At 60.0% G+C, this 27,504-nt stretch overlaps 2 protein-coding genes across 4 annotated transcripts; both read right to left on the bottom strand.

Moving 5' to 3' along the window:
* Nucleotides 1–351: 351 nt before the first annotated feature.
* Nucleotides 352–9,755, bottom strand: LOC117643769 (X-linked retinitis pigmentosa GTPase regulator-like). Of its 3 annotated transcripts, none has more exons than XM_034382843.1 (16): nt 9,617–9,755; nt 9,414–9,539; nt 3,571–3,663; nt 3,350–3,412; nt 3,105–3,266; nt 2,860–3,012; nt 2,625–2,777; nt 2,391–2,549; nt 2,156–2,289; nt 1,892–2,041; nt 1,444–1,801; nt 1,107–1,357; nt 927–1,020; nt 744–842; nt 567–643; nt 352–485 (listed from the first exon to the last, which is right to left on the bottom strand). In XM_034382843.1, the coding sequence occupies exons 1-16, from the start codon at nt 9,645–9,647 to the stop codon at nt 462–464; spliced, it is 2,127 nt and encodes a 708-aa protein (XP_034238734.1). In that variant the 5' UTR covers nt 9,648–9,755; the 3' UTR covers nt 352–461. The 3 variants fall into 3 exon arrangements, with proteins under 3 accessions (XP_034238734.1, XP_034238735.1, XP_034238736.1); XM_034382844.1 differs by having other exon boundaries at nt 1,465–1,801; XM_034382845.1 differs by lacking the exon at nt 9,414–9,539 and having other exon boundaries at nt 9,617–9,742.
* A 771-nt stretch (nt 9,756–10,526) lies between these two features.
* On the bottom strand, nt 10,527–26,819 carry LOC117643981. The gene is made up of 6 exons (XM_034383167.1): nt 26,483–26,819; nt 16,560–17,058; nt 12,003–12,239; nt 11,613–11,878; nt 10,924–11,314; nt 10,527–10,597 (listed from the first exon to the last, which is right to left on the bottom strand). The coding sequence occupies exons 2-6, from the start codon at nt 16,687–16,689 to the stop codon at nt 10,527–10,529; spliced, it is 1,095 nt and encodes a 364-aa protein (XP_034239058.1). The 5' UTR covers nt 16,690–17,058; nt 26,483–26,819.
* Between the last annotated feature and the right edge of the window lie 685 nt (nt 26,820–27,504).

Genomic DNA, 27,504 nt, shown 5'->3' with positions numbered 1-27,504 from the left:
GAAATTGTTCTGTGTTCTGGTGTTGCTCTGTAAACCAAGCCAGCATTCCTGCTGTCCTCAAAGATCCCGATTTTTGTTTTGGTTTCAAAATTATTTGTGACTGTGATTTTTTCGACTGAAGATTAGCTTATGCATCTTTTGGTTAATTATGAATTTGAAAGGGTGCATGCCTTCTCTGTAATATACTTGAATCATGAAGGTTAAAAAGGCAGTATTACCTGGACTTACTAGTCATTGCCTCTCATGGAGCCAATATGAACTCTGGTTACATTGTTTAATTGTTCAATCTATAAACTATATATTTTAAAATGTTGATGATGTGACATATTTTACTCCAAATTAAAAGACTGATTTTGTTTTTTGAAATAATTTATTTTTGTTGCCCTTAATATTTTGTCACCATAAAGCAAATTCTATAACAAATATCAGTTAAAGTAGTATTGGATGCAGGACCCAAGCACCTACAATATTACACACGCCTTTGACTGAAACATACGACAAAAACACTTCATAAGCTATTGTTTGTGGAGCTCAAAAGTTTTTGGATCACTGAACATGACCCTTACCTTATGTACCAGGCCAGATCTTATTTGAATCTGGGATGAGTTTTTTCCATTTTTTAAGTTATTTTCACTGGATATTCCTTGAACGTGTTGGAAAATTATTTAGACAAGCTTCAGGATTCAGCACAGGTCCACAAATATATCAGAAGGTTCAGCGAATATAAATACAGATTTACTTACTTCTCTCAACATCAGTCCAGGCAGCATTAACAGACACATTTTCCTCGGAGAGCTTTTTGCGTCGAAATGCATTTAAAAATTTCGCCATTCGTCCCTCTCCTGAGCCAACAAGAAATAAACACTTACATTCTCAGGGCAATGAAGTTAGTTACAAATAACAATTATCAAGAAACATATGCAGACCTTTGTCAAAGGAAGATATCAAATTTGGTTTATTATCAGTCCTATTTCCATCAGCATTGGTGTTTGTCTCTTCAGAGTCCAGATCAACACCATCCTTTGGAAGACAACAAAACAGGCAAAACATTAATTTTGAATGTAAGTTGCTTAAAAATCTTCATTTTGATAAGTTAGAAAACAAACCGTTCCAGTAACTGTGAGAGTTGGAGTTACATCAACAGAACATCGTCTGTCATCCACCTTTTGTACTGATTCCTGCCCATCATCTGCCTTTATTGTTCTGGGCGTGTCCACCTCATCTGCTTCTTCTTCTCTCTCACCGGTTCCATTCTGTGTTTCACTTGCCAAGTCACTAGCATCTCTGAGATTGAACTTTGAGTATACATTATCTTTGTCTTCAATTATATCTAGTTTGTCAACAGAATTTCTTTCACCTGAAATTCCCATTGAGATAAAAAATAAAAGTCCCTTTATAGTGTCAAAAGCAAGAAGTTTAGTACTTAAAGACATTAAGACTTACTAGACGTTTTTTCATGATTACCATTAACAATGTTACTGCTGCTGTCTAGCTCAATTGAGTTGGACTGGCCATTGTGTTCTGACAAATCGTTTTCGACTGGGCTTAGGTCAGTGTGTTGTTCAGAGTGGGTGTTGTGCCCATTTGTTGTAATGGGTTGGTCTGCTTCACCATTCTGCAACTCAGGTGCAGTTCCATTTAGTGCAGAGGAGGCTTCATTTTTATTATCTAATGCTGAGGCTTCATTTTTATCATCATTCTCAGGATTCATATCATCAGAGCCATTTATTGGAGATTTCTCTGAGAGTCCATTAAGGACAGGTGCATTTTGTAGGGGTGGGAGAACTCTGCTTGACCCGTCCTACACAAGACATAGAAAAATGGGTTGATAACATTAATGTGAATAAAACACAGCTCTTTCCTGAGACACTGTTAATGGAATGGTTTTTACCAGCATTGCAGGAGTCTTCTCTCTTTCACCTGTGTCCACTTTTTTCAATCTTAAGGATACGTCTCCATTTACCAGTTCATTTGCGTCATTTTTGGAAGTGTCTGCTTCCATGACTGCTTGAACCATTGTATGACAGCCTCCACAAGCCACCTTAAATAAATAGATGACAAAATGTTACTTTCAAGACAAAATTTTTAAAAATAATTTGGTCAATTTTTGTTTTGCATTGTTTTTGTTTTTTTTTTTTTTTTTTAAAGGGAGTACCTGTTTTACTCTGTACTGGCTAAAGCGAGTGACGGATTGTGGTGTACACTGTACTGAACCCTCATCTCCATTTTCTATTTCAATGCAGAGTTTCCCATGTCGACCATCTCCGCAGGCATACATATGACCTTCAACTGCAAATCAAAGAAAATTGTTTTGTTATTCTTTCATTGAACTTATTAAACACATTTTATGAGAAAAAAAATATAACGTGTAAAAATTTTTGATGACTTACCTGTCAAAAATGCGGTATGGATTTCCCCACAAGCTGCTGCACAGATATGCTTGCCAAGCAGAGTTTCAACGCATTCAGGTACTGAGAATGACAAGACTTCTCTGCCAAGTCCTAACTGTCCACTGAGGTTGGAGCCAAACCCATAAACATCACCGTCCACTAGGGGGAAAACATTAATCCATAAATATGCATAAAATATTTTTAATGTTTTGAAAAATAATTTGGAGTCTTTACTTGAAACGGCGATGGTGTGGTTCCCCCCACACGCCACGGATCTGATGGGAACATTGATATTGACAGGAGTTGGTACGAAGACGTTTCGATTCTCTCGAGAAAGGCCCAATTTGCCATTTTCTCCCTCGCCGCACATGAGAAGCTGTCCTTCCTCTGCAACAAAAGACTGATAAGAACAGGGCATTCCACTCCGAAAGGCGCTTACAAACTCGCTTAGAAAGATTGAATGGCTTACCAGTGACTAGCGCTGTGTGATAGTACCCACAACTAATGTAAGCTATTGTGTGCGGAAGGTCGATGCGCTTTGGAGTATCGACGACCGTCACCGATTCGCCGAGGCCGAGCTGTCCGTCCGAATTACTACCCCACACGTAGACGCCGCCGTCCACTGAAAACAGATTCGATGAGCTGGTACACTTCGTTTTCCACACGGTGCCTTGTGCGGGGCTGGTTAGGCTAGGCAAGTGTTTCACAGCGTACCCGTGAGCACGGCCGAGTGTTGGCACCCCGCCGCGAGCATCCGGACGCCGTCCTCGCCGGCGAAGATGCCCGCCACCTCGGTCGGGGTGGCGCGTTCCTCGGTGTCACCCAGCCCGAGCTGGCAGTCCATGTTGCTCCCGAAGGAAAACACCTTTCCGGAATCTTTAAGAGAGAAGGCAGGACAAGATGTTGAAAGAGGCTGACGCCCGCTGGGAAACACGGTGCGACACTGCATTGCAACTTACGCGTGCTGACGATGGTGTGCGACTTGCCGCAAGCCACGTGCGTCGCCTTCTCCGGCTTGAGACCTGCGAACACACCCATGCTTGCTTCCAGGCTTCCACTCCGAGAGTCGTTTCCGTCGCTCTGTCTCTCTGCCACTCAAACGGTGCGCTCCATGAGTGCTAGAGAGACAGCGACGAAAACGACTTTCGGTGCCGGGGAAACTGAGCGAGGCTCCACTCACTTTTAACGCAGCTCGGCATGGTGGCGGTGTTCTTGTGGCCGAGGCCCAGCTGGCCCCACGTGTTGCTCCCGAAGGCGAACACGCGGCCGTTCTCTGGGACAGACAAAAGGCAACATGAGCGAGGAGAAGAGAAAGAGGGACAGAGAGGCGGGGCCGGGACTCGAAGCCTCGAACCAAGCTCACGGTGGTGGTACAATGGACTTCCCTTGGAGTCTGTCGACGCCGTTTCACCACCATGCGCCTGGTTCCAGCCCTTCAAGAGGACCGGAGCTCAAAACGTGTCCAGAGTTGTCGTGTGCCGGCCGCTGAACCCTGAACCCTCAAAGGGGCAGACGCCCTGACCGGGGAGGGGGAGGGGTTTGCAGTGCAGGTGCGTGACGACCAGACGTGCTGGCCCGGGGCGGGCTAGAGGCCCGGGCCCCGGCCGGACAAAGCCCTAAAGGCGGACAAAACGGCGTGCGGCGCCGCGGCCTGGACGGCCGGGCGTCTCCGTCTCTCTCGCACCCGAGCGGGACGCCCCATGAGCGCGAGAGAGACAGAGCGACGACGTTCGGAGTCGGCTGCACTGCTCTGCACTGCTCTGCAGGCGGCGACAAAGGCGCTCGCCGATAATGCCCCAGGAACGCCACAACAGGTGAACGGCGACGGCCAGGGCGGTTTAGAACCACAATGCAGCCACCGCCCCGCCGTTCGCGTCCGCCGTCTTGACAAGGCCAGCAGCGAGTTCCTCGCGCCGAGCGCCCGTCGTGCCGAGGGTAGGCAACCCGCCGACACGGCTGTGGAGCGCGCGGTGTGGGCCGCAGGCGCCCGCCCGCCCGCCCCATGACGCGCGTAGCGTTCCAGCGTTCCAGCAGACTGATTCCGAAAGAACGCTTTCGTCGCTCTTTCTCTCTCGCACTCAAAGGGCGGCCCGTTAGGGGGCGAGAGAGACGGAACGTGGAGTGCCGCCAAGGAACCAAGGACTCTCCTTTCCTTTCCTTTCGGACTCCCTCTCGTTCTATTTCCATCAGGAATAATGAGTCGCGGCCGGGCCGGGCGGCCATCAGCGCTGCAGTAGACTGATTCCGAGAGTCGTTTTCGTCGCTCTGTCTCTCTCGCACTCATGGGGCGTCCCATATAGGAGCGAGAGAGACAGAACGACGGAAACGACTCTCGGAATCAGTCTGCTGGGCGGCAGGGTGGCACACTGGGCGATTCAGCCGCCGATACCGAATGGCACTCAATCCGTCAGAGCACACTGCAGAAAGGAGAAAGGGGGAAGAGGGAGCGTTAAGGTTTCGAGGAAGCGAAAAATGTTTTTTCTGTTTGTTGTCGGCGAGAAAACACCCATTATAGTTATCGATCAGTGTGTACACTACACTCCCGGCCCGGGCACTTGGGCGAAAGCATAGAGAGTCAACAAAGACTTTGCTAGTTGGCTCGCGAGCAGGGAGGGGCCGGAGAGGGTGTGGTACCCTATCCGTCGTGACACGGCGGGGCGGTCGGTCAGGTTAGGTCGGGACGTCCCGGCACTTCCCTGTCGGTTCCACCGACCGCATCGACGGCATTCCTCGTTTTTCGTCGCTCTGTCTCTCTCGCACTCATCGGGGTGTCCCGAGAAAGACAGAGTGACGAAATAAACAACCCCCGGAATGAGTGTGCTGGTCGGCCTGGCGGCAACGCAGCTCGATGGCCCGGTTTCAACGCGCCGCCACCACCTCGCCGTGACGCCCTGCCGGCCGTGCTGGCCCTGCTGGCCGTGCCCGCCGTGCCCCACATGGCCGTTGTCCAGGTCAGTGTCAGCCAAGTGGGGCGCGGAGCGCGAGCACGATGGCCAACATCGGGGCGATGAATTAAAAACGGCGGCCTTTCCCCGCCTGTCCGTCCCAACAGTGCTACGCCCCCACATCAGCGACAGCCCCGTCCACTGCCGCGGCCGCGCTGACCGCCGCGGCCCGGCAAGGCGACGGCGTACTTGCCTTTGTCCGTCGTCCGTGCACTTCCCCCCTGCAGGACGATTCCGAACGGTGCGCCCCGTTGCTCTGTCTCTCTCGCACCCCCAGGGGGGCACCCCACGAGTGCGAGAGAGACAGAGCGACGAAATAAGCGACCCGCAGCCCTTCACGACACACGACTCTGATTTATGGATAGCCATGCCAGCGCGTGCTGCACCGGCACAGGGCGCTCGTGTGTGTGTGTGTGTGTGTGTGTGTGTGTGTGTGTGTGCGCGTGTGTGTGTGTGTGTGACACGTGTTAGGCTCCATACAGTGCAGCGAGGAAGACAAATGTCAGATTTTCAATCTGGCCGGAACGGGCTGCCTCCTTCGCGTGAGCCGGCCATCGGCTGGAGGCAGTGAAAAGAATGAAGGAATAGTCGGGAAGGTGGGGGAGGGAGGGGGGAGTTGATTGGGTTGGTGTAATTAGTGCACAGGGGGTGGGGAAACTGAAACGGAAGACAGACGCAAAGACGGCCGGACGGTCAGACGGAGAGGGAGAGGGGGGGGGGCACGCGACCTACATAACAACAGCACCTGGCGGGGCCTCCCGCTGACCGCGACGCCTCGCGACCCGCAGCGACCCCCTTAGCCTCGCGTCGAGGACTTCCGGACAGCCGGAACCGAAAAGACGCGCACAGGCATGAATGAGTCAAGGACCGCCTGGAGAAGTTCTCGAACCACGTCACGGCAGTCCGGTCGAGGAATCCAGGTCATGCCGATCATTCTATAGGCGGTGACACAGCGACAACGACGGTCTATTATCGCCTGACCCACTCAACGTGTGGTGTGCATATTGCACGCGCAGGGAAAGCACGTCACTGTTGATTCCGACGTCGTGAACCTCCCCTCCCCTCCCGCCAGTGGCCCGGAAGACCGATGCCGGCGGCCAAAAGTCTGGACGCGGAAAAGAGTAATTTTACGCCGAACCTTTCTGAAACCTGCCTTGCTTGATGATCGCTATGCGCCTCGCCGTGGGCGCTCTACACCAGAATGGCTGATTCATGGGGTTCATGGCGTTGGCGGCGGGCCTCCGGGGGAAGGCCTCCAGGGGAAGGCCCGCACTTACGGGCCGCGCGTGGCGCCGTGACGCCGCCAGTCCGCGGTTTCGCCGAAGCCGAGCCGAGCCGTCCTGATGACATATTCCCGGCCCTAATGGGAGGGATGCAGTAGCACAGTGTGGCGGACACGTTCGGGATCAATACGACCGGGCCGGCAAATGGTCGCCAAATTTGCGGTCGTCGTGGTCGTACGGCCGTGTCGCCGTGTCAGTGGGGCGCGCCCCGCGGTCGATGGGCGACGGTAGCGCCAAACCACTCGGTCCGGTTTTGTGAATGCCCTCGGCCTGTCCGGCTGTCCGGCTGGCTGCCGACGATTAGAAGCGGATTAGCCGCGGCGCCTTCCGAGCTTTCGACCGGCCCCGATTCGTCATCACCCAGGCGCTGGCGGAGTGGGCATAGGGAGTGCAGGGCAGCGGGGGGCTCGCCCCGCTTTCGGGGCTCCTTGGATCACCGCGACGTGACCTTAACCTTCACGAAACCATGCGAGTGGCCGGCGGGGCAGCGTGTGTGGCACACTGTGTGGCACGCTGTGTGCTCCGAGCAAACGTGCACCGCGACGGCGAACAAGGGCCGCGGTGGCGGACAGCCCCCGATAGGCCGATAGCGCGCCACGGTCGTCGTGGAGGCCGCGCTGCACGCCAGCTCCCAATCAACCAATCGCCGGACACCCACCCAGTGTTTGCTCCATGCCTCGCCACGTTCACGATGTTCGCTACACTGTGCGCTCAGCGAAACCTCGCGGGGCCGCCGTGACGGGCAAGGAAGGCGTTTCGCTCGCAGGAAGTGGTCGTCGAGCTGAGTGGCCCCCGGGCTCAGCGCTGGATCTGCACCCGTACCAACCCGTACTTACTAGTGCTGCGCAGTCCGCGGCAGTGCCCACGTCGCTCTGTCTCTCTCGCACTCATGCGGCGTCGCGTAGGGGTGCGAGAGAGACAGAGCGGCGAGGCAGGGCAGCAGGGAAAGGCCACATGCGCCGACAACACTTCACCCCACGCCCCGCCCCGGGCCCCGGTCCGCCTGATAACAATCGCGCGTTCCCTTCTTTCGGCTTTTCCTGAAACCACGCTGGTAATGTGACTACTGTGCTGACTGCGAGCAGGGTTTCAAGAACGTAAAACAAGAATGCTCTATTTTGTACTCGGAAATATCGTAATTTTACAAAATAGTTTTTGCGTCTTGTGTACAGGAGCCGCTTTCGAGTTGAGAGGGGAAACGCGACGCGAGAGAGTGCCCCCGCTGTGTTGTGTACAGTCGTGTTCAAAAATCACGACAGCGGCCGCTTCAAGCATACGGCCTGCATGTGGGGACTGGGGGCCGCGGTCGGTCGCCACGACCACAGCACCTGGCCGCCGAGGGGCGCCAAGGTCGCCAACCCCGCCCGGAGCGGCCTGAGCAACCCCGCCAAGGCCGTGCCGGAGGCCGACGCAATGAATTCATCTGCGGGCTGCACACGCGACCGGCCGGCTGGGCCCCGGCCCCGACATCGAGACCGAGCACGGCGTGGGCGAGCAGGAAGGATTAGTCAGAATGCATAATGCGCTCGAGTAAAAGTGCGCGCCGCTGGGCCGGCTGGGCCACGCCGCCGCCGTGGCGTCCGCCTTCACGGTGAAGGGGGTCGATGTACCCGAGGGAGGGTACGCGCCCCGCCCCCTCCTTCCTCCCGGGGCCCGGGCGGCCTCTTCCTCTTCCTTCGGCGGCAGCGCGGTAGCCTCCCTGCCGGTCACTGAGCCCGCCCGCGCGGCCCGCCTGGCCCCGCCTGGCCCCGCCACCCACACGCGCCGTCGTCTACCCCGGTCTACCCTCTACAAGCACGACGCCCTCCTTCGTGCGGCTCGCGCGCGCGCCCCAGGTTTCGCCACGTTGCGCTGCCGCCTCCGCCTTGGCCGCCCGCCGCGACCCCGGCCGGGACTTGAACGGTGGAGGCATGTGGCGCCGACCCCCAGCACGCCCAACACTCCACGACGCGTCAAAATGTGTGCATCCCCGCCCCACCCCGCGCCCCGCGCCGCGGTCGAGGCCCGATACGATTCGTATCGATTCGACTGTGGTCTGGGTCGGACTGGACGCCCACGGACAGCCCAGCCCGTACACTGCGAGCCAAAGAGCCAAACCCCGAGCACCTGTATTACAGGTGTAGCGTCGTATCTGGCACGCTGCAGTCACGGCAGTCAGCGTACACTCCCGGTTGGCTCGTTGGACTCGGGCGACGTCTCGGCGAGGTGGAGGCGAGGCGCCGTGGATGGTTTCAGAGGGGGCCGTCGACGGGCCGACGGCTTACGCACCGAACGCACGTCACGGCGCGCAGCGCTCCGCCGTCCTGGAGGCCGGGCCTCGGGCCTCGGGCCTCACCCCACCACGCCGGCCTCCCCCCGGGCCGCCCGGGCCGCCCACACACGCCGCGGAAGGCGCGCACCCCTTGCCCCTTGCCGTCATCAACTCCCCCATCAACATCGTCTCGGCTGCTATGGATACAATTGTGTGCCAGTGCGGGGCGAGGCGCGGGGCGAGGCGCGGCGCGGCGTGGCGTGGCGCTCAAATCAGGCCGACCGCGAGTCCTTTCCCGCCTTTCCCCTCGAAAGCAATCCGATGACGTCATTTTTGCGTAGCAGATCATCGGCGAGCTGTCACTCCGGCCGAGAAGTGAAACTAATTGCCTTCCTGCGGGCCTTTTTCAGAGGTGTGGAGGGCCGTGCGGCGTGGTGGTGTTGGTCAGTGCGAGCGGCCGAACGTGCAGTGTGGTGGCCGAGGAGGGCGGATGGCGGATCGAACGGCCTGCCCGGGCTCGATCCCCGGCAGCCGGTGTACTCACGGCAGACGACGGCGGTGTGCTCGTCGCCGCAGCTCATCTCCACGACGGGGTCGTTCCGGATGAAGAAGTGGCTGGCGGCGTTGTTGGCGAAGCGACTGCGGCCGAACGTGAACACGGCCCCAGTGTCTGCCGCCAAAAACAGGGATCATCCAGTGTAACGCGGCCGAGGCGAGCACGTGCGGCCTGCGGACGCCGAGCCTTACCGGGGATGTCCGCCTGCGCGTCGCCCGCCATGTTGGCGCGCTTCAGGGGGCTGTACTGGCTGTCCTCAACGGCGGCCTCCAGCACCGTGTCCAGGAGGGCGAAGCCCCGCCACCGCCTGTCCTGGCAGCGCCGCGTTGCCGCGCGTGGACGCCGACGCCGACACCGTGCTGAACGTGGATGCTCGTCGGGGACGTGGACGTGCGGGACGTGCGCCCTGCGCCTCGTGCTCACCGCCTCTGGCCGGACGACGACGACGCCAGCCCCGTCGCCTACGACGCGCCCCGCGCCACCACGCCAGTCACCCCCTCCCCCAGGTCCCTAGCAGTGTAGTAGCGGCCGTGGTGGGCGCGTGGCCGGAGCGGCAGCGGCAGCGGCGGCACGGAACGAGAAGCGAGGGGAAACACTATTGCCCACTGCCACTACGCCCGCTACTCGCGGCGCCGCCACCGCCCCCTGCCACGGCGCCACGCCGGCCATGCCTCCGCGCCTCGGCCGCCTCGCCTCGGCCCCGCGCGCCGATTCACTGTTTGGTCTAGGGGGCGGTGGAGGGTGGCGCGGGGAGGGGAGGGGAGGGGGTGGGGGTAGTGTTGTAGTGTTGTGCCGGTACGGCAGGGAGGGGGCCGCGGCATCCGCGGCTTCCTCACGATTCCTTTGCTTCCTTTTGTCGTCGTCGTGGTGGTCGTGGTGGTCGTCGTGGTCGTCGTGTCGGACAAGGGGCATTACCTCCATTATCGACGCGATGCGACAAAACGCAGCGAGTTAGCCGGAGCCGCCACCAGCGTGCACGCGAACGCGGAGCATGTCACCCTTCCCGTCGACCTGCTTCTGCCCTGGTCTGGTCGGTCTGGTCACTGCCCCCGCGGCCGCGGACTCCGGACTCGCCGACCCACGAGTTTTGACGGGTGCACCTCAAAACGCGCCGGCCCCTTCCAGTGAAATGAATGTCAAACATTTTATACAAAACAAGAAGCTTTTATTCTCTGAAAACAAAGCCGGACATGGTATCGGTAAAAACGAGCTACACGTGTAGATTAAAAGCGAGGCGTTACAAAGCCGGAACGCGAAGAAAGCTCCACGCAGAATCTTGTAGTAATAACAAACGATAGGTCACGAAGAAGGATAAACAAGACGGCCTTCCCACCAACAAGATCCCCACACTACACGTCATTGGAGAAGTCATTGGTGTCGTGCCTGGCGGCGCCGGGCGGCGGGTACAGCGTCTGCACCGTGGCGTCCAGCATCTCCGGCAGCCTCCGCGACGCCGACGTCGGCGGCGGCCTCTTGTCGCCGTCGCCGAGGCCGTGGCTCTGCTGCGGGCGCCGCGGCCCGCCCCTCGCCCTCTTCGCCGCCTGCGGGTCCCGGAGCGCCGGGTAGATGTCGGCCAGGTCGACCGGGCGCTGCGGCCACGGCCGTCGGTAGCGAGGACCGCCCGGCTGACGCGGTCCTGGGGGAGGTCCCGGGGCGCGCGGGCGGTACGCGTGGTTGTAGCGGTGGACGGCACCGACCCGGGTCCGGTTCGCTGCCATCGGCCGCCGCTCATCCAGTCGCCGGGGCCCTGGCCCTGGCCCTGGCCCTGGCGTCGCCGCGGAGGCGGAGGTGCTGTTGGTGTCGGACTTTGGCGGGGCAGCGGGGAGTCGCTGATCGCCGCCACGGCTGACCTTGTCCACCAGGACGTCGCCGTCCTTCCGACGGGGACCCTGTGGAAACAGACGGCAGCGTGTCTCTGGTCTATAGGATCAGTGCGCTGCTCCCCCTCCCTCGAAATGCATGCCTCGAGTCCAAGGCGCGTCCTTGGCGGACTGCCGAGCGCCTGCGGTCGAGCGGGTAGGCAAGCCAACTCACTCCGCTGCGCTGCACCGAGGCTGGCTGCGAGGGTCGTTTTCGTCGCTCTGTCTCTCTCGCACTGATGGTGCGTCCTCCACGCGTGCGAGGGAGACGGGCGACGAGAACGACTCTCGGGATTAGTCCGCTCTGCTGGTGGCTCAGAGGACCCACCTTGTGCTGCTTGGTCCCCGCGTCCTGGACGCGCGTCCTGGTCCTGCGCAGCGGCGTCTCGCAGATGTAGTGCTTGACGTGCAGGCAGGAGGCGGGCCGCCAGTGGAAGGCGGCCGTGGGGTCCATGGCGATGCAGTGCCACGCCCAGTCCTGGGTGACCATGCGCCGCGGGAAGGCCTTGTAGCCGATGGGCAGCCCCGAGCTGCCCCACATCCAGAAGCGCTTCTCTTGCTGGTAGATGCCGCCGATCCAGCGGGCCAGCGGCGCTGCGGACACAGTGTCAAAACGTCACACTCGGCGCCGGTCTTCTGGCCCACTGTGCGTCACTTCGACGGCGACGTGAACCCTCCCTGGTCGGTTACCGTCGGCCACTCGCCCTCACGGCCTTACCCATCTCCTCGCGCATCAGGTGCTTCCGCATGTGGGCGTTCTCGGAGCGCTTCTCGAAGACGGCCAGTTGCGCCCCCTTGGCGCGGCACCGGAAGTGGGCGTCGTGCCAGGACGCCATGGTCTTGGACAGGAAGTAGCACGAGTTGCCCATGCGGATGAAGCGCGCCGGGCACGAGTACTGGCGCCGGACCCGGCCGCCCTCCTCCAACATGCCCTCCACCGTGATGCCCGCCACGTCTGCAACACGTCACGCTGAGCAATCCGACCAGTGCAATGAGGGTTGAAGGGAGAAAACAAAAACATCAAATTCCAACAACAAAAACACGGGTAGCCCGGATCCGGGTCCGGGAAGGATTTCCGCATACAGGTTACACCATTGTGCTTGCGGTGACAGTGCGGCGGGGTTCGGCTAGTGAGGATGGTCAGGGATGGGGTCACGACCAACAGAGAAGAGAGGAGAAAAACCGACACGCTGAATGGGCACATTCATTGACGAGTTTTATTACCCCCCCCCCCCCCGCTTCCAGTGCTGCTGTCACCGCTTCTTTGAGCGCACCGACAACGCCACTCGACGCTGGCCTCGCCTGCCGGCCTGCAATGCCTGCAATGCTTGCACTCGGCGCAATTCGCACTTCGCCATGCGCTGAGTTGCGCATCCCATACACTCTAGGAACGCCAGCGACGAGCCGCAGCAGGCCGCCCCTGCCCTCCCCGGCCCAAGTGGGCAATGCAAAGAAAACGCCGCACAGTGGGCCAGAAGACCGGTGGAGACGGCCAAAGCTCTAGACGCGTTTTGAGCTCCAGAGTCGCTAAACAGGTCTCGAACCGAACGCGTGACCCCTCCAATGGATTCCTCGTTCGGAGAGCAATCCATTGGTGGGGTCACGCGTTCGGTTCGAGTCCCGTTCAGCGGTCAAGAATTTTGCCCGCCTCCACCGGTCTTCTGGCCCACTGTGTGCGAGGGGAGTTTTGCAGCGTGGCGAGAGCGCGGGAACGCAGCCAGACCGCGGCGCCGCCTGTCATGTCAGCATCATCGCAGGTGGATAAATACTGTACACTGTAAGGCACGTCCACGTCGGCACTGCTAACGGCAGCAGGCATCACCGCCAAGGCTTATGGCTTCATTTGCCTGCGGCCCTCCACTACAACGGTTCACAACAATGCAGCAGCATGCCGCGGCATGCACGCAGGCCACTGCCGGCCGGCCGGGGCGTCGGCTACCAAGTTCCTTACTGCTTCGTGCGCCGCTACCGCCGCGACCGCCACACCACACCACACCGCGCTGCACCTTGACAAAGAGCGCCGCGGGCCTCAAAGCCTTAAACATTCGACTTTGTGTCTAGGCGGCCGGGCCCGGCTGGACGACGCCCTGGCCTGCAGACCGATTCCGAGAGTCGTTTTCGTCGCTCTGTCTCTCTCGCACTCATGGGGCGTTCCTTACAGGTGCGAGAGAGACTGTCGGAATCAGTCTGCAGGCCTCCCGGCCGCTCTCGGCCCGCACCCGCAGCCGAAACAGAAAGCCGCCGGATTGGCAGATGCCGCTCTGTCTGTCTCTCTCTCTCTCTGCGGCTATCGGGAAGAGTTATGACGCCTCCCCGAGCCGCGGGGCATGCCGCGGGGCGCGGCGCGGTCTGGTCTCAAGCCGCGCACTCCGCGTGCGTGCGTGCGTGCGTGTGAGTGTGTTGGTGTCGTGCGCGCGCGAGTAAGTGCAAGTGTTTAGTCTCCAGTCGGCATGTCCGGTACATGCTCACAAGAGTTCCCGGTATTTCGGCTTGGCGAGACTCTCCTGCTCTGCTCCCCCTCCTCAAATCGAACGGCGTTTTTATCCTGCTTTCCATCTCTGTCTATCATGCCATGCCCCGCCGCGCTGCCGCCCGTCGATCGTAAACGGAAACCGCATCGCGCGGCGATCTCGCTGCCGGAAGTCCAAGTGGCGCCATAAATAGATTATGAGTATTTGCGAGGCCGACTCTCTGCTTCCGGCGGCCCTCCGCGGATTTGGCGTGCCTCCCCGATTTGTGAGCCCCCCCCCCTCTTTTTCAGTCGGCATGCGGGACGCACAGTGGGCCAGAAGACCGGCGCCGGCGGCCAAAAGTCTGTAGAGGGGGTTTTGAGCTCCAGACTTGCTAAATAGGACTGGAACCGAACGTGTGACCCCACCAGTGGATTGCTCTCCGAACGAGGAATCCATTGGTGGGGTCACACGTTCGGTTCGAATCCTGCGTAGCGACTCCGGAGCTCAAAACGCTTCTAGAGGTTTGGCCGCCTGTACCGGTCTTCTGGCCTACTCAGCGGCCCTATGGGCGCAGGCATGCCGAGATCCACTCCAAGCAGACGCTCCTCGACGAGAACAAAACCGCTTCGCATTGGCTTGCCGGTCTCGGCCCTCGGCAGCAGACTGATTCCGAGAGTCGTCGCTCTGTCTCTCTCGCACTCATGGGGCGTGCCGTATAGGTGCGAGAGAGACAGAGCGACGACTCTCAGTCCGCGCAGTGTGCTGCCTGCCTGCCGGGGCCGGGACGGGGCAGCGGGTCCTGCATGTCACGCGACGGTGACGGTTTGACACCTGCGTGACGCACGCCACCCACGCACGCCGCGCTCCGCGGTGAAGACCGACTCCATCTCGTCCTCGTTGTCGCTTTGTTTCGGGTGTTTCGGGGCCCGGCTGGCGGGCCGCCCGGTGGACGGCGCCGTCGGCCGCGTTGCCGAGGCCGCGCGTCGCAGGGGCCACGCCTTGGCTTGGCCGCGCCGCCGCGTCTGGAGCAGGGACTCCACGGCGTGGCGGGGCCTCGTCGGCGTGCGAATAGCCAGCACAGCGCGCACAGCCAGATCCCACTGCCATTTTGGCCGCTGCCTCTCTCGCACTCATGCCCATGAATGCGAGAAAGAAAGCGACGAAAACGACTCTCGGAATCAGTCTGCTGCTATAAATCGTGTGCTCCTCGCGCCGCCGCCGCCGCTCTAACGAGACAGAGTGGAACCGATAGAGAACTGATGCCGCCGAAATGGCGTGCGCGCTTTTGACGCGCTCTGTCTCTCTCGCACTCGTGGGGCGTCCCGTGGGGGAGCGAGAGAGACGGAGCGACGGAGCACTGCTCGGAATCGGGCAGCGGGTGATCCGGATTAAACGGCGCGGGATCGACGGCGATGCTATCCGCCGTGTGATTCATTACTGACTTGGCCGCGTGGGAGCAGAGCGCGAGGCAGAGCGCCGCCGTTTTGCAGTGCTCGCAGTGCTTACAGTGCTGGCGTCTAAGTTCGAACGGACCGAGAAGTGCATAGAGAAGGAAGTGTCCCGTCGGGACACGCGGCGAGGCACGGCGCTGGATTCCACGTCTCGCGCTCGTTATCAGGCACGCTTTTCTTTTATCGCGCGGGCTCGGCGTTTTGGGGCGTTTCGGGGCGTTTGGGTTCGGGGCGCCAGATGAGCGGAGATAAAGATAAGGCGCGACTTGCAACACACGGCGGATTTCCTTTTCCAAGGACCACAGCGAAGCGAAGGGGCCGTCCTGGAATTTCGACGTGAAAGGGGTGGGGGGGGGAGTTGAAATTATTGGTCTCTTGAAATGCGAGGACGGTCCCCGACACCGGCTTTCCTTGTTTGAAAAATGCGGTAGGCGCGGCGGCAGTGGCGACGTGGCGACAGTGGCGCGGCGTGTCGGATGGCTCCACCGCGGCGTGGACATGCCCCCCGCAAGTAGCGCAGCGCTGGCCCGGCGGGCGGTGGCCCCCACGGCAGGCTGTCTCTCTCGCACCCCTGCGGGACGCACCACGAGAGCGAGAGAGACAGAGCGTGCCTGCGTGGTGTGCGTTGCCTGCGTGGTGTGGGTGACCCCCGCCAGCAATTTGCCCGCAAGGCTTTGATTTACGGCGTGACTTGGGCCGCTCCGCCCGAACGGCCGAACGGCCGAACCACCTGCATGCTGCTTGCAGTGTGCTTGCACCGCCCAGTGCGGTTTCTTTGCCGTTTTCCTGCGTTTCTCTCTTTTTTTTTGGCGCGGAGGGGGCATTATTTTTATGCCTTGGGTCTACACTGCGCTGTGCGGCGGGCAGCACACACGGCCGCTCGGACCGAGCGCGGCTTAGGGACGCTCCCCCGGAGGACGCCGAGGACGCCATGTACGCAATTTTTCATACCTCGCATTCTCGTCGTGCAGCCCATGTCCCATGTCCAGCTAGACGCTGCATGCCTTCGCCTCGGCCCGGCCGTGTGAGAAGCGGGCTTCGCGACGTCAGTCAGGTGTCAACAGGTACAGCAGCAGACTCATTCCGAGAGTCGTTTTCGTCGCTCTGTCTCTCTCGCACTCGTGGGGCGTCCCGTATAGGTGCGAGGGAGACAGAGCGACGAAAACGACTCTCGGAATCAGTCTGCAGGTACTGCCTGTGCGGCCGGGGAGGGAGAGGTTAATAGGTAGCGACGAGGGACTCGCGGACCGTGAAAGTGGCACACATCACACGCGGGCATAACAAGGAGGGGATTCCAGATCAAGCTGGCGAACCATCGCCGCGTGTCTCTCCGTCTGGCGGACCGTCTGGCGGTTGGCGCGGTGTACCCACCTGAAGGGCGCAGCACGGGCTGGCCGCTGGCGCGCTGGCCGCCGGCCTTCTTGATGGGGCCCAGCGCGGCCAGCAGGACGGCCACGGCCAGGCAGCGGCGCAGCGCTTGGTGCAGCATCACGGCCCGCATCGCCTCGCCGACGCACGCCAGGTGACGAGGCCGGTGACGAGGCCCGGAGGCCGGCACAAAGGGGCGACTCCGATGGCGGGCGATAGAGTCAGGAGAGTCAGTGACGACGCGCTGCTCCCACGGCCGGGTGGACGCGCTGGGCGCGCTGGGTGTGTTGTCGCTGGGCCCTGTGGCTGCGTTGTCGCGGGGCTGGCGACCGGCGCGGACGACACTGGATCCGTGCGCCCCGCGGCGCCATGCTGGCCGACCTCGTGGCCGACGCACCGGCCGAGGCCGCGGCCCTGCGGTGTTTATCCGCGACGGATGGGCCTTGAAGACCGTGCAGCAGGCTGAGGCAGGCTAGGCGGGCTGAAGTGGCGCCTGCCCGATCTGAAAAGCAACAGGGAAATTTAGATCTCGTCGATGACGACGCCCAGGCGCGGCGCGGCGCGCTAGTCTCGCGGCAGGAGGCCATCTGTTCGCGTCCGCGCGGAATCTGCCCCCGAGTAGCCCCTGACTCTGCTGACGGTCGCTGAAATAAAAACTGTGTGGCGTCGAAGTGGAGGCGCGCGGTGTGCTGGAGGAGGTCGTGGTGGTGGCCGGCAGTTCGTTGCCCCGGTGCTCCAGGCAGCTGCGGCAGCTGTGGCCACTGGCCTAGGCTAATGGGAGCCCGGCCGGCCTCGGCCAAGCGAATACCGAGCGAATACCGGCCGCGTGGCCGCGTGGCGCGTCTCAGCCTCATCGGATGTGTCGTAAGCAACACCAGATGTCGAGCACTCGAGCACCGCCACCGCCCTTGCAACGCTATCCGCGCACTCCGCGCCCGGCGTCACTAGCGACGACTAGCAATGTAGGCGTCAGCAGCCCGCGGCGAGGGAGGGTCGGGTGGAGTCTTGGAATCGGGTGCGGGGCCCGGGGCCCGGGGGTGCTGATGGCTGTGCTGCTGGCGGTGGCCTCGTCGGCGTGCTATGGCGCGGCCCATGGAAAGTGGTGTGGCATACTTTTGCCCAGCACGGCAGGGTCGCTCTTATCTAGCCACTCCTATTCATAGCGCCCCGCCAGCGGCCCGCCATGCCCGTCCCGTCCTGCGTCCCGGGGCCCGGCGTGGCCCGGCCAGGCCCAGCATCCCGGCAGCGGGCCGGTCCTGAGCAGTGCTTTCGTCGCCCTGTCTCTCCCGCTCTCGTGGTGCCTCCCGCGGTGATGCGAGAGAGACGCCGGCCTGCCGCTGTGCCCGCTCAGGACGCGCGCCGGGACGGGCCGTCGCATGACTTTTAATTTTACGCGATTACGCGTGCGGGCTAGCCTAGCCGAGAGTTTATCCACCTGACTCCGACGACCAGTGGGCTGAGTCCTTTCCCTCGCTCTGTCTCTCTCGCACTCATGGGCGTCCCGTGTGGGAGCGAGAGAGACAGAGCGACTAGGAGACTCTCGGAATCAGCCTGCAGCGGAGAATCTATACAAATCCCAGAAGCGTAGAAATATTTTTAATTTCCTCGTGCCGCGGCTCGCCGACGGCCTGATGGTCTAAAGGAATCGACTGGCAGGTTCTCACGGCGGATGCACGCCGTGCCGTGCCGAGCCGCGCTCGCCTGCAGTTAGTTGACCGCACCAGTTGGCTGCGCGGCTTGGCTGCTTTGCTTCATTGATGAACTATTGACCCTCCTAGTGCCGCGATCATCGCACCGCACTCGCGGTAGGAAGAGTGTCTGTCTCTCTCGCGCGCGGCCGAACCCCCAAGGCCGCGCCACCCCTCCTGCTCGAACACTCTTCCTCGGCGGTGTCCCTTTCCCGCTGACCGTGGCGGCTGCACACCGATCCCGAGAGTCGTTTTAGCCGCTCTGTCTCTCTCGCACTCACGTGGCGTCCCGAATGGGTGCGAGAGAGACAGCGCAACGAAGCAGCCTGCTGGTGGCGGCGGTCCCGCGTCGTGTATCGCTCGCTAAACATGTTGCACTGCTGGGGGGCGGGGCGGGGCGGGGCGGGGCGAGGCGGCGCCAGGCGCGGCAGAGTGCTGCTGTTTGTTCCGTTCCCTTGCCGGCACTTCGCGTCCTTGGCGGCCGCTGCTCAAGGCCTCCGCGAGGCGCCACGCGTCGCGGAGAAACAACAACAAAAATTGTACCAAAAGTGTGCATTTGCTATAAATAATATACACTCGGCCCCCCGCCGCCCCCCGCGCAGGAGGAGAGCCCCGTCGGGGGCGTGGGCCGCGTGATTGGATTACGGCTACCGTGCCGGCTGCAGACTGATCCCGACAGTCGGTTTCGTCGCTCTGTCTCTCTCGCACTCATGTGGCGTCCCGAGAAAGACAGAGCGACGAAAACGACTCTCGGAATCGGTCTTCTGGTCCGGCCTGGCCGCGGGGCTGGAGGCGAGGAAATTAAAAGAGATGCGGCGGGGAAAAGGAGAGGGGGGAGCAGTCTGATTCCGAACAGAACTTCGTCTATCTGTCTCTCTCGCACCTCTACGGCACGGGGTGTCAGTGCGAGAGAGACAGAGCGACGAAGCTCTGTTCGGAACCAGTCTGCTGCAGGCTTCCTTCAACGCCAGCCGCCGGGAGGAGAAGAAGCGATAGGTGTCCGACGATGACGGCTCGCGGGATTCCAACCCTGGCCGTGATGCGCGTGCACGGCCTCGGCCACGGCGACGACGGCGTGCCGCGGACAGCAGCTCCACCGGTCTTCTGGCCCACTGTGCGCCAGGCCGCTTGCGCCGCCTGGGCCGCCAGGGTGGTCCGGGGCAATTAGTCATCGACCAAGGCGTCAGAGACTCGGCGCTTAAATTACTCGTAAGTGCGCCGTTCGAACGCCGCGCTGGGGGCGCTGGGTCTGGGATTGGGGCACCGGCCGCCAGACCCCGCCGTCCTGCGGTCCCGAAGCCCCCGAGCCCCGAAGGTGAAAGGGAGACTGATTAAAACGTCCCGACAATTTCACGCGACGGCGGAAACGGAGAACAAAACGAGGTTCGCGTCGACGCGCGGGCCGCCGTGTCCTACCGTGTCCTCGTCTGGGAACGCGAACCGACCGACCCCCAGGGAGAAGGGGGGTCCTGCAGAAATAACAAAATCCACATCGGACTGCAGCTGGGCAGAAGCAGCAGAAGCACACACACCGAACGGGCGGGGGCACATTCGTCATCGGCGAGGAAAAGGCCAGCCGAATTACCGTGAGCAAGCACACACACACACACACTCACGCACACACACATGCACCTCTCATGTTCGGCGCTCATCCCAGTCAATAAATCAGAGGCAATTGAGCCGTGACGGCGGGAGCGTGGCTTCTACCATCCGCAGCGGGAAAGAGGAGAAAGAAGTTGGACAACGGAAGAGGAAAAAAGGAGGAGGGGTGTTTTGCGTGCCGCGCAGATTGAAACAGAATTATTGCAAAAATAGAGCGGTCGGCGTCTGCTGCGAGGTCGCGCGGTCACAATCCCAGCAATTTCAGTCTCTGCTTCATGCAACAGATTCTGCCAGAACGATTCATACAGCACGTCACCGAACAGGAGTGTCCGAGACGATTTTCCAGGATAATCGGAAACGACGCAAGGACAAGCAGCCTTCGCGCCAACTTGGGTGCGGTGCTGTCCCTGGCCGTGACATTTCCCTCTCGCCGGGCCATTCATTTTCCTCATGTGTGTGTGAGAGAGAGGCTGTTTGCATGTGTGTGTGAGAGCATGTGTATTTGTGTGTTCAGCACCTCATTGGAGGACTGTCCACACAGTGATTATTTATCAAAGCTGATATAAGTCTCTTTGCCACCGTGTGTGTGTGTGCGCGTGTGTTTGTGTGTGTTTCAGTGTGTCTGTGTGCGCCCCAGCGCGAGGTCTTGAGGAAATCTGCGCGACTTTTTGCGCACCGCCCGCCGCCGCGTCACTTATCGCTTCAAAATTGGCGCGGCGCGAATCCGCGCGCTTCTAGGAAGGAAATGTCGAAACGGCTTGACGGGGACGAGACGGGGGCGAGATCACACACACACTTACACACACGCACTCAAGGATGCTGTGACGAATAGAGAGCCGCTCCTTGTCCCGAGGCTACATCACCTCACCACACTGTCAAATAAAAACAGGTGTGTTTACACTACTCGGCGGCTGGCTGCAGTGTTATAGTTGTCCGATTCGGTGCATTCGTCGCTCGCTCTGTCTCTCTCGCGCGCCCACGGCACGCCCCACGAGTGCGAGAGAGACAGAGCGCGACGAGTAGCACCGCTCGGGATGGCACACTCGGTGGAACCAGGTCGGACATAGCTGTATACCGGATGCATAATTCTTCCGGATCAATGGAGCCGGGATGGCTTGGATGGATCCCCCTGCAGCGACTGATTCCGAGAGTCGTTTTCGTCGCCCTGTCTCTCCCGCACTCACGGGGCGTGCCGTATCGGTGCGAGAAAGACAGAGCGACGAAAACGACTCTCGGAATCCGTCTGCTGCTAACCGATGCCGACGATGCTAACTAACACAGCGGTCGCGCCCCGCCCGCCCCGCCTCCTCTAGGGCGTACCGCCTCGAACACGACCCATGATGGCTCTGCCGGCTCTGCCTGGCTGTGCCGGCCAGGTCGGGCCAGGTGAAGCGAAGACCTGGCCGAGACACGCCCGCCCCAGTCCCAGTGGCCGCCACCTGGAGACGACGCCGTCCCCTCGCACGGATGCGGAACGCGCCGTGAGTGCGAGAGAGACAGAGCGACGAAAGCGATGTTCGGAATCAGACGGCTGGCCTGCTGCTGCTGCTGCATATTGGGATGTAAAACACACATGCATGTCGTGGTGGGAGGCATGGCAGGCTGCGCGCAAGGTCAGTGTACAGAGATAGCGTGCGAGATGGACTAATTAAAATCAATTACATAAGCGCGGGCGTGGGCCAATCAGGAAAAAGGGCATTCCGAAACGCGAGACGCACGCAAGGACTCAAGGACGCATCGCACCTCGCATCGCACGCCCCGCCCTCCCTTCCTTCCTTCCTGCGAATTACTCAAAACGATTTCGCGATCAATTTCGCTTTCAATTTTCCACATGACACTTCGATGGCACCAATTTTGCGTTCAGCATACCGCCTGTCGAGAACGCGTCTCTCAGGGATCTGGGTCAAAAAGGACCGGGTTTTTTTCCGCAAAAGGTGCCCGTGGGTTTTGGAGCGTTCGGGACGGCCCGGCCCCACCGCAGCGCCACCGCCTCGCCGCGGGGCGGGCACACTGTACTTCACAGTGCCCTGGCCCGCCCACGCCGCATGGCACACTGGCATGGCGGTCTGCAGTGCAGCGCAGCCCCGTCGGGACGGCATCGCCCGGCATTGCCGCCTCTGGGACTCTAGTGCACTAACACAATGAGCACCGCGCCGGCGCCGCCAGCACCGCGAGGACCATCGCCTCCATCACGCCGGCACAGTGTCGTATTTCGCTGACCCGCGCAGCGCGCGCAGCGCCTAGGCTAACACGGCCTCGCCTCCGCCTTAAATGACGGCTTTTAAATTACCGGTTTAAACATGCCTTCGTCGTCATTCGTGCACTCGAATAACACTGACCTAACCTACAGTGCGCCGAACCGCAGGAGTTCTACTTGATTTCAAACCCTACTTTTAAACATGCCTTCGTCGTCTGCACTCGAGTAACACTGACCTACAGTGCGCCGAACCGCAGGAGTTCCACTTGATTTCAAATTTTCACTCTTGAAATAGTGACGACTGGCTTTTTTTTCTCGAGGCATTACTTTTATTCGTCGCTCCGACCTCGTCATCATCATCCCCCACGGCGCCAAGCGCCAAGCTAGTACCGACCGGCCTCATATAAAGACACTCTCCTTTATACGAGCCGAGTACCGCCCCACCCTCCACAGTGTGGCGGGGCTCGCGGCGCCACCCTGCAGTCGGCGCTCTGTCTCTCTCGCACTCCCCTGCGGCCCGCCGGCCCGCCTCGCGAGTGCGAGAGAGACAGAGCGGCCCTGTTCGGAATGAGCACGCCGCCTGCAACACGCAGCACACCGCCTGTCCGGCAACCGAAACACGGTCACACGGTCGCGAAATCAATACGGGCGGAAGCGCAGTGCTTGGTCGCTCTGTCTCTCTCGCACCCATACGGGACGCCCCGCGAGTGCGACAGAAACAGCGCGACGTGCGGAAGCGCAGTGCGGGGCTAAGCGCAGGGCCGCAGGGCTCGACATCGCGACATTATATATTTACCCCGTTTTATGCGTCCGGCCCTATCGGCCGTAAAGCCCAAGCGGGCCAGCCAGTCGCTTCGTCGCTCTGTCTCTGTCGCGCTCACGGGGCGCTCCGTAAGGGTGCGAGGGAGAGAGAGAGACGCTGTTCGCTGTTGGGCCAGACCGCCGGGCCGGGCCGGGGCTGTGGCCGCAGGGATCAGGCAGGCCGCAGGCGGGACCCATCCGCACTTCGCCTTGATGGCCGATGGCCGATGCGGGTCCGCCATGCCGGCCTGCACTGAGAAAAATGATTGACTCATGGGATGAAAACTTTGACTCCCAGGCTAGAACACTTCAATGAAAATAGAACTGGTCAAACCTTTGATGGAGATACTCAAAGCAGTTTGATCAGCGTGTTTGGTTCCAGCCCTCAAACTACTTTCAACACCATAATTCATTCGATGCACGACGACCTTAAATCAAGTTCAATGTGTGTCAAAGAATTGATCCGTTACTGTGCTCAAACGTTCAATTGGTTCCCAAAGCAAATCATCTGTCTAAATTTTGTAAAAATGTCACAGAGCAATCCCTTTCCCGCCGGTATTTGATACCCGCAGTCCATTCCCTTGCTAGTAATAAGCTGTAAACAGTTTCCGATGAACTGTGCAAGGGAAAACTGGTTACGCACCGACCGGGAATCGAACCCCGGACGATCTCGGTTTACCATCCAGCCTCCAGGCACGGATCCAACTGAGCTACCGTGACAACTGGGTAGAGGCGAGAAGAAACAGTGTGTGTTGAGACGGCATGTGACGTCATTCCCGCAAGTCTCTTTGACTGCAAATATCGGCTGTGGAACCTGTTTGGTCACGGAGATGAATCGGAAATCAATTACGGAAACCGATCTTCTTTAGGCGTGTGCATTGATCACGATTGATTATGGCACCATGAGCGTTTAAGGCCTGCAGTAAAAAACTTTGACCATCGAGATCGAAGTATTTGATTTCCACCAAAAAGTGGACTGGTTAATCGACATTTAATGCTGGGAATCAAAGATTTCATGCCACCATTCAATCATTTTTCTCAGTGTGCCAAAAACGCATCGCCCGCCGAAGGCGGACAGATTTCAGCACACTGTGGCAAAAAGCTACGGAAAATTCTGTAAACAGCTTGTGGTAATTCTCCGTAGGCCCCTTATCAATATTCTCCGTAGGCTCTTACAGTATTTTCTGTAGGACCGCACAGTATTCTCCGTAGGACCGCACAGTGATCTCCGTAGGACTATACAGTCTTCGAGGTCCTACGGAGAAGACTGTGCGGATTTACAGAGAATACTGTGCGGCCCTACGGAGAATACTGTAAGAGCCTACGGAGAATATTGATAAGAGGGCTACGGAGAATCCTGGCAAAAAAATTAACAGGATTTTCCGTACCTTTTTGCCACAGTGCAGAGAGTGCTAACAAAAGTATCACGTGTCCGTGGATGGCACATTGTCATGCATCGAAGAATTGGCAACGTGGGAACTCCGAAATGATGAAGCTCAATTTCTATTTCCCTCTCTAGTAACGGAGGGCATGTCGGTGCAGTACCGCTCGCTGCCCCTTTTTGTTGAGCAGGCACGAAGGCGCGGCCGGACTAGTACACCATTAGCGCTTCGGCGTATCAGCGGGCTGATTCCGAAGAGAGCTTTCCGTCGCTCTGTCTCTCTCGCACTCGCGGGGCGTGCCGGCGTGCCGCGGGGCGTGCCGCAGGGGTGCGAGAGAGACAGGATCTCGGTCTGCAGCGCGGCTAGGGCAGGGCTCGGCCCACGCAAGCAAACGAGCTTTCGTCTTTCAGCTTCTCGGGCGCTTCCTCGGGGCCCGACTTTGTAGCGCCTTGCTTCGCCTTGCCTGCTTGTGTACTCAACGAGGGGAAAGCACGGGGGAGGGGAGGGGGGCTTGCGAGTACAAGGACGCGCGTCGGGGAGACGGAAGGAAGGCGGCGATTTGTTTGAACCCGTTTCCGCCTGTTGCTGTTTTCTTTCTTCTCTTCTTTTCGTTCTGCGTCTATCAATGGCAGACTTGGGCAAGCGCCGCGCAGGTAGGCAGCACGCGTGCAGCCCTGCGCTGCGTCCACGCAGGTTGCCGTCGGCAGGGGCCCGGCCCAGGGCCCGCCCCGCGGCCACACGGCACTACACTGTGTGAGTGTGTGAATAGTTGGAGGCGGCGCGGTCCGCGGTGTTTGCAGAGGCAGTGAGTTACATGGCCGGTTGGCGTGTATAGACGCTCGCTGTGTGTACCAGTGTACGCACACACCTGCGAAGGGCCCGCACGGCGAGTCCTCGAGCTGGCCCTGCTTGCCCTGCTGCAGACCGATTCCGAGAGTCGCTTTCGTCGCTCTGTCTCTCTCGCACTCATGGGGCGTACCGTGTGGGTGCGAGAGAGACAGCGACGAAAGCGACTCTCGGAATCGGTCTACTGGCCTGCGAGGCCTGCGCGGTCCGGTCGGTCCCACACTGTAAGTGCAAACACGCGACGACGACGTCCTGGTCCACCCGCGCCGTGCCGCGCCAGCCGGCTCACTCCCAAGAATCGCGTCTCCGCTCTGTCTCTCGCGCTGCTACCCCTGCGCGACGCCCCACGAGTGCGACAGAGACAGAGCGACGAGACGATTCCTCGGAGACACACTGCAAGTCCGGCAGGCTTCGGAGCAGACAAACAGAGGCGCGCGTGATTCTGGATTTGGAGACGTGTCAGTGCGGTCTGGGTCTTGGCGGAGTCTTGGCGAAACGGGATGTGTAATGCGGGTTATTAATCGGGGTCGAAGCCTCCGCAGACTGATTCCGAGGGTCGTCTTCGTCGCTGTGTCTCTCTCGCACTCATGGGGCGGCCCGTATAGGTGCGAGAGAGCCAGAGCGACGAAACGACTCTCGGAATGAGTCTGCTGCGTTGCGGCGCGTGGCGTGCCCTGGCGGCGTGCGGCGCTCATTGCTATGCTGGGCACGGAACCGGGTGTCGATTCCGCGATGTCACTCCGAACATTTGCAAAACGTCCTGCCGAGCGGCTATCCGTATTAAACAACATGTAAAGTACCGTCGCGTGAGTTTTTTGAAAAATAATTTCTCCAGGTACGCATGCAAAACTCCCCTCCCCAGCACTAGGAGCCAATTCCTCTGGCCTCTGGCAAGCACCCTACCGCGCGCCCTGCGTAATGGGTAATGGGATGGCGGGAATCCGATCTCGCCGAAGCGGCCGTTGCGGCCGAAGCGGCAACACACGCGCCGCCGTGCGATAAATTAATCACCGTGTACTCCCAGCGGGCTGCTTCCCCACAGGGCTCGTCGCTCTGTCTCTCTCGCACTCACGGGGCGCCCCGTAGGGTCGTAGGGGTGCGAGGAAGACAGGGCGACGAAGCACTGCTCGGACTCTGCGCTGGTGGTACCATGGTGGTACGGCGGGCCGTTGGCAGCCGTTGGCGCTAAACGGCGGCGGCGGGCTACTTTACCCAAGGCTTGTCCCTACACCACGACAACCAGCACAACGGGGGCACTCCGGCTCCGGCCGCCGACCCCCGACGTCGTCCTTTTTCGTCGCTCTGTCTCTCTCGCGCCTATACGGGACGCCCCACGAGTGCGAGAGAGACAGAGCGACGAAACCGACTCTCGGAATCAGTGTGCTGGACCATTTTCGCGGCAGTACTCACCCGCCGAGCCCTCCGTGGCCTTCCGCCGCAACGCGCCGAGGTCCTCGTCGTCGAGGTACTCCAGGACGAGCTGCACGCCGCCCGGTCGACACTGGCCGGGCCGCGGGTCACAACGCCGAACTGCACCGAGTCGAACTGTCCGAGTCGCGAGTCGAGGGCGTCGACGGTTGGCACGGCGATGATCGCGGTGGCCCCGGTGCGGCACGGTGCGAGGTGCGTCCTGCTGGTGCCGCTGCACCGCGCGAGTAGCGAGTACGAGGCGGTGCGCGGTGCTACGCGGTGAGAGGCCCGCGACGTGTTTCAGCCCCGTGGCCAGGCGGCCTAGTGCCTGGTGCCCCTGCCTCGCCTCGGCCAGCCTCGGCCTGCTCCTGACATGTGCTGCTGCGCGCCGCTCGCGCCGCCGCCCGCTCCGCTCGGGCTTGCTGTGTAGGCTCTGGCGGCTCTGGCTCTCTGGGGCCCGACCGGACCGGACCGGCATCCCCACCGGGCGCCATCATTACGAAAGTAAAAAAAACCAACATTTTGAGCATTGTAGAAGTGTTGACATGGGCGGATCCAGGGACGGGTTATCTTGATTTCCAATTTAAGTTCATGATGTCCCGATCCACACGCCACACGCCTGGGGGATGGAGCTCAGTGCCGGTCTTTGCAGCGAACAGTGTTTACCCGGTGTGAATAGAATTTGAATTTTGGCGCGAAGTATGTCATCTGTTTGGTGACTGCGCGTTGCTGGCATCCCAACTAACTCGCGTGTTGTGCGAGTGGCGTCAGTTGGGTTGCCTACCTCCTGGGCTCTAGGGCGTACCAGCTTCCTCCTCCATTACTAGGGAGAGGATTTTGCGGATAAGTGAATTTGTGCGTGTTTGAACAGAGGAGTGGTGTGGGTGATAAATCGTCAAAATCAGAATCACTCCAAGATTTATCACTCATTAATTTTGATTCTTTTAGTAGTGGCGCAACTCTCTGTTCAGACATGATCGCTTCTTCTGCCCTGATTATCTGAACCTAACAGTATGTAGCAC

The sequence above is a fragment of the Thrips palmi genome, unplaced genomic scaffold (assembly GCF_012932325.1).
Source record: "Thrips palmi isolate BJ-2018 unplaced genomic scaffold, TpBJ-2018v1 HiC_scaffold_17, whole genome shotgun sequence".
In the NCBI taxonomy this organism is placed as follows: Eukaryota; Metazoa; Arthropoda; class Insecta; order Thysanoptera; family Thripidae; genus Thrips; species Thrips palmi.
This window is presented reverse-complemented; position numbering and strand designations above follow the sequence as displayed.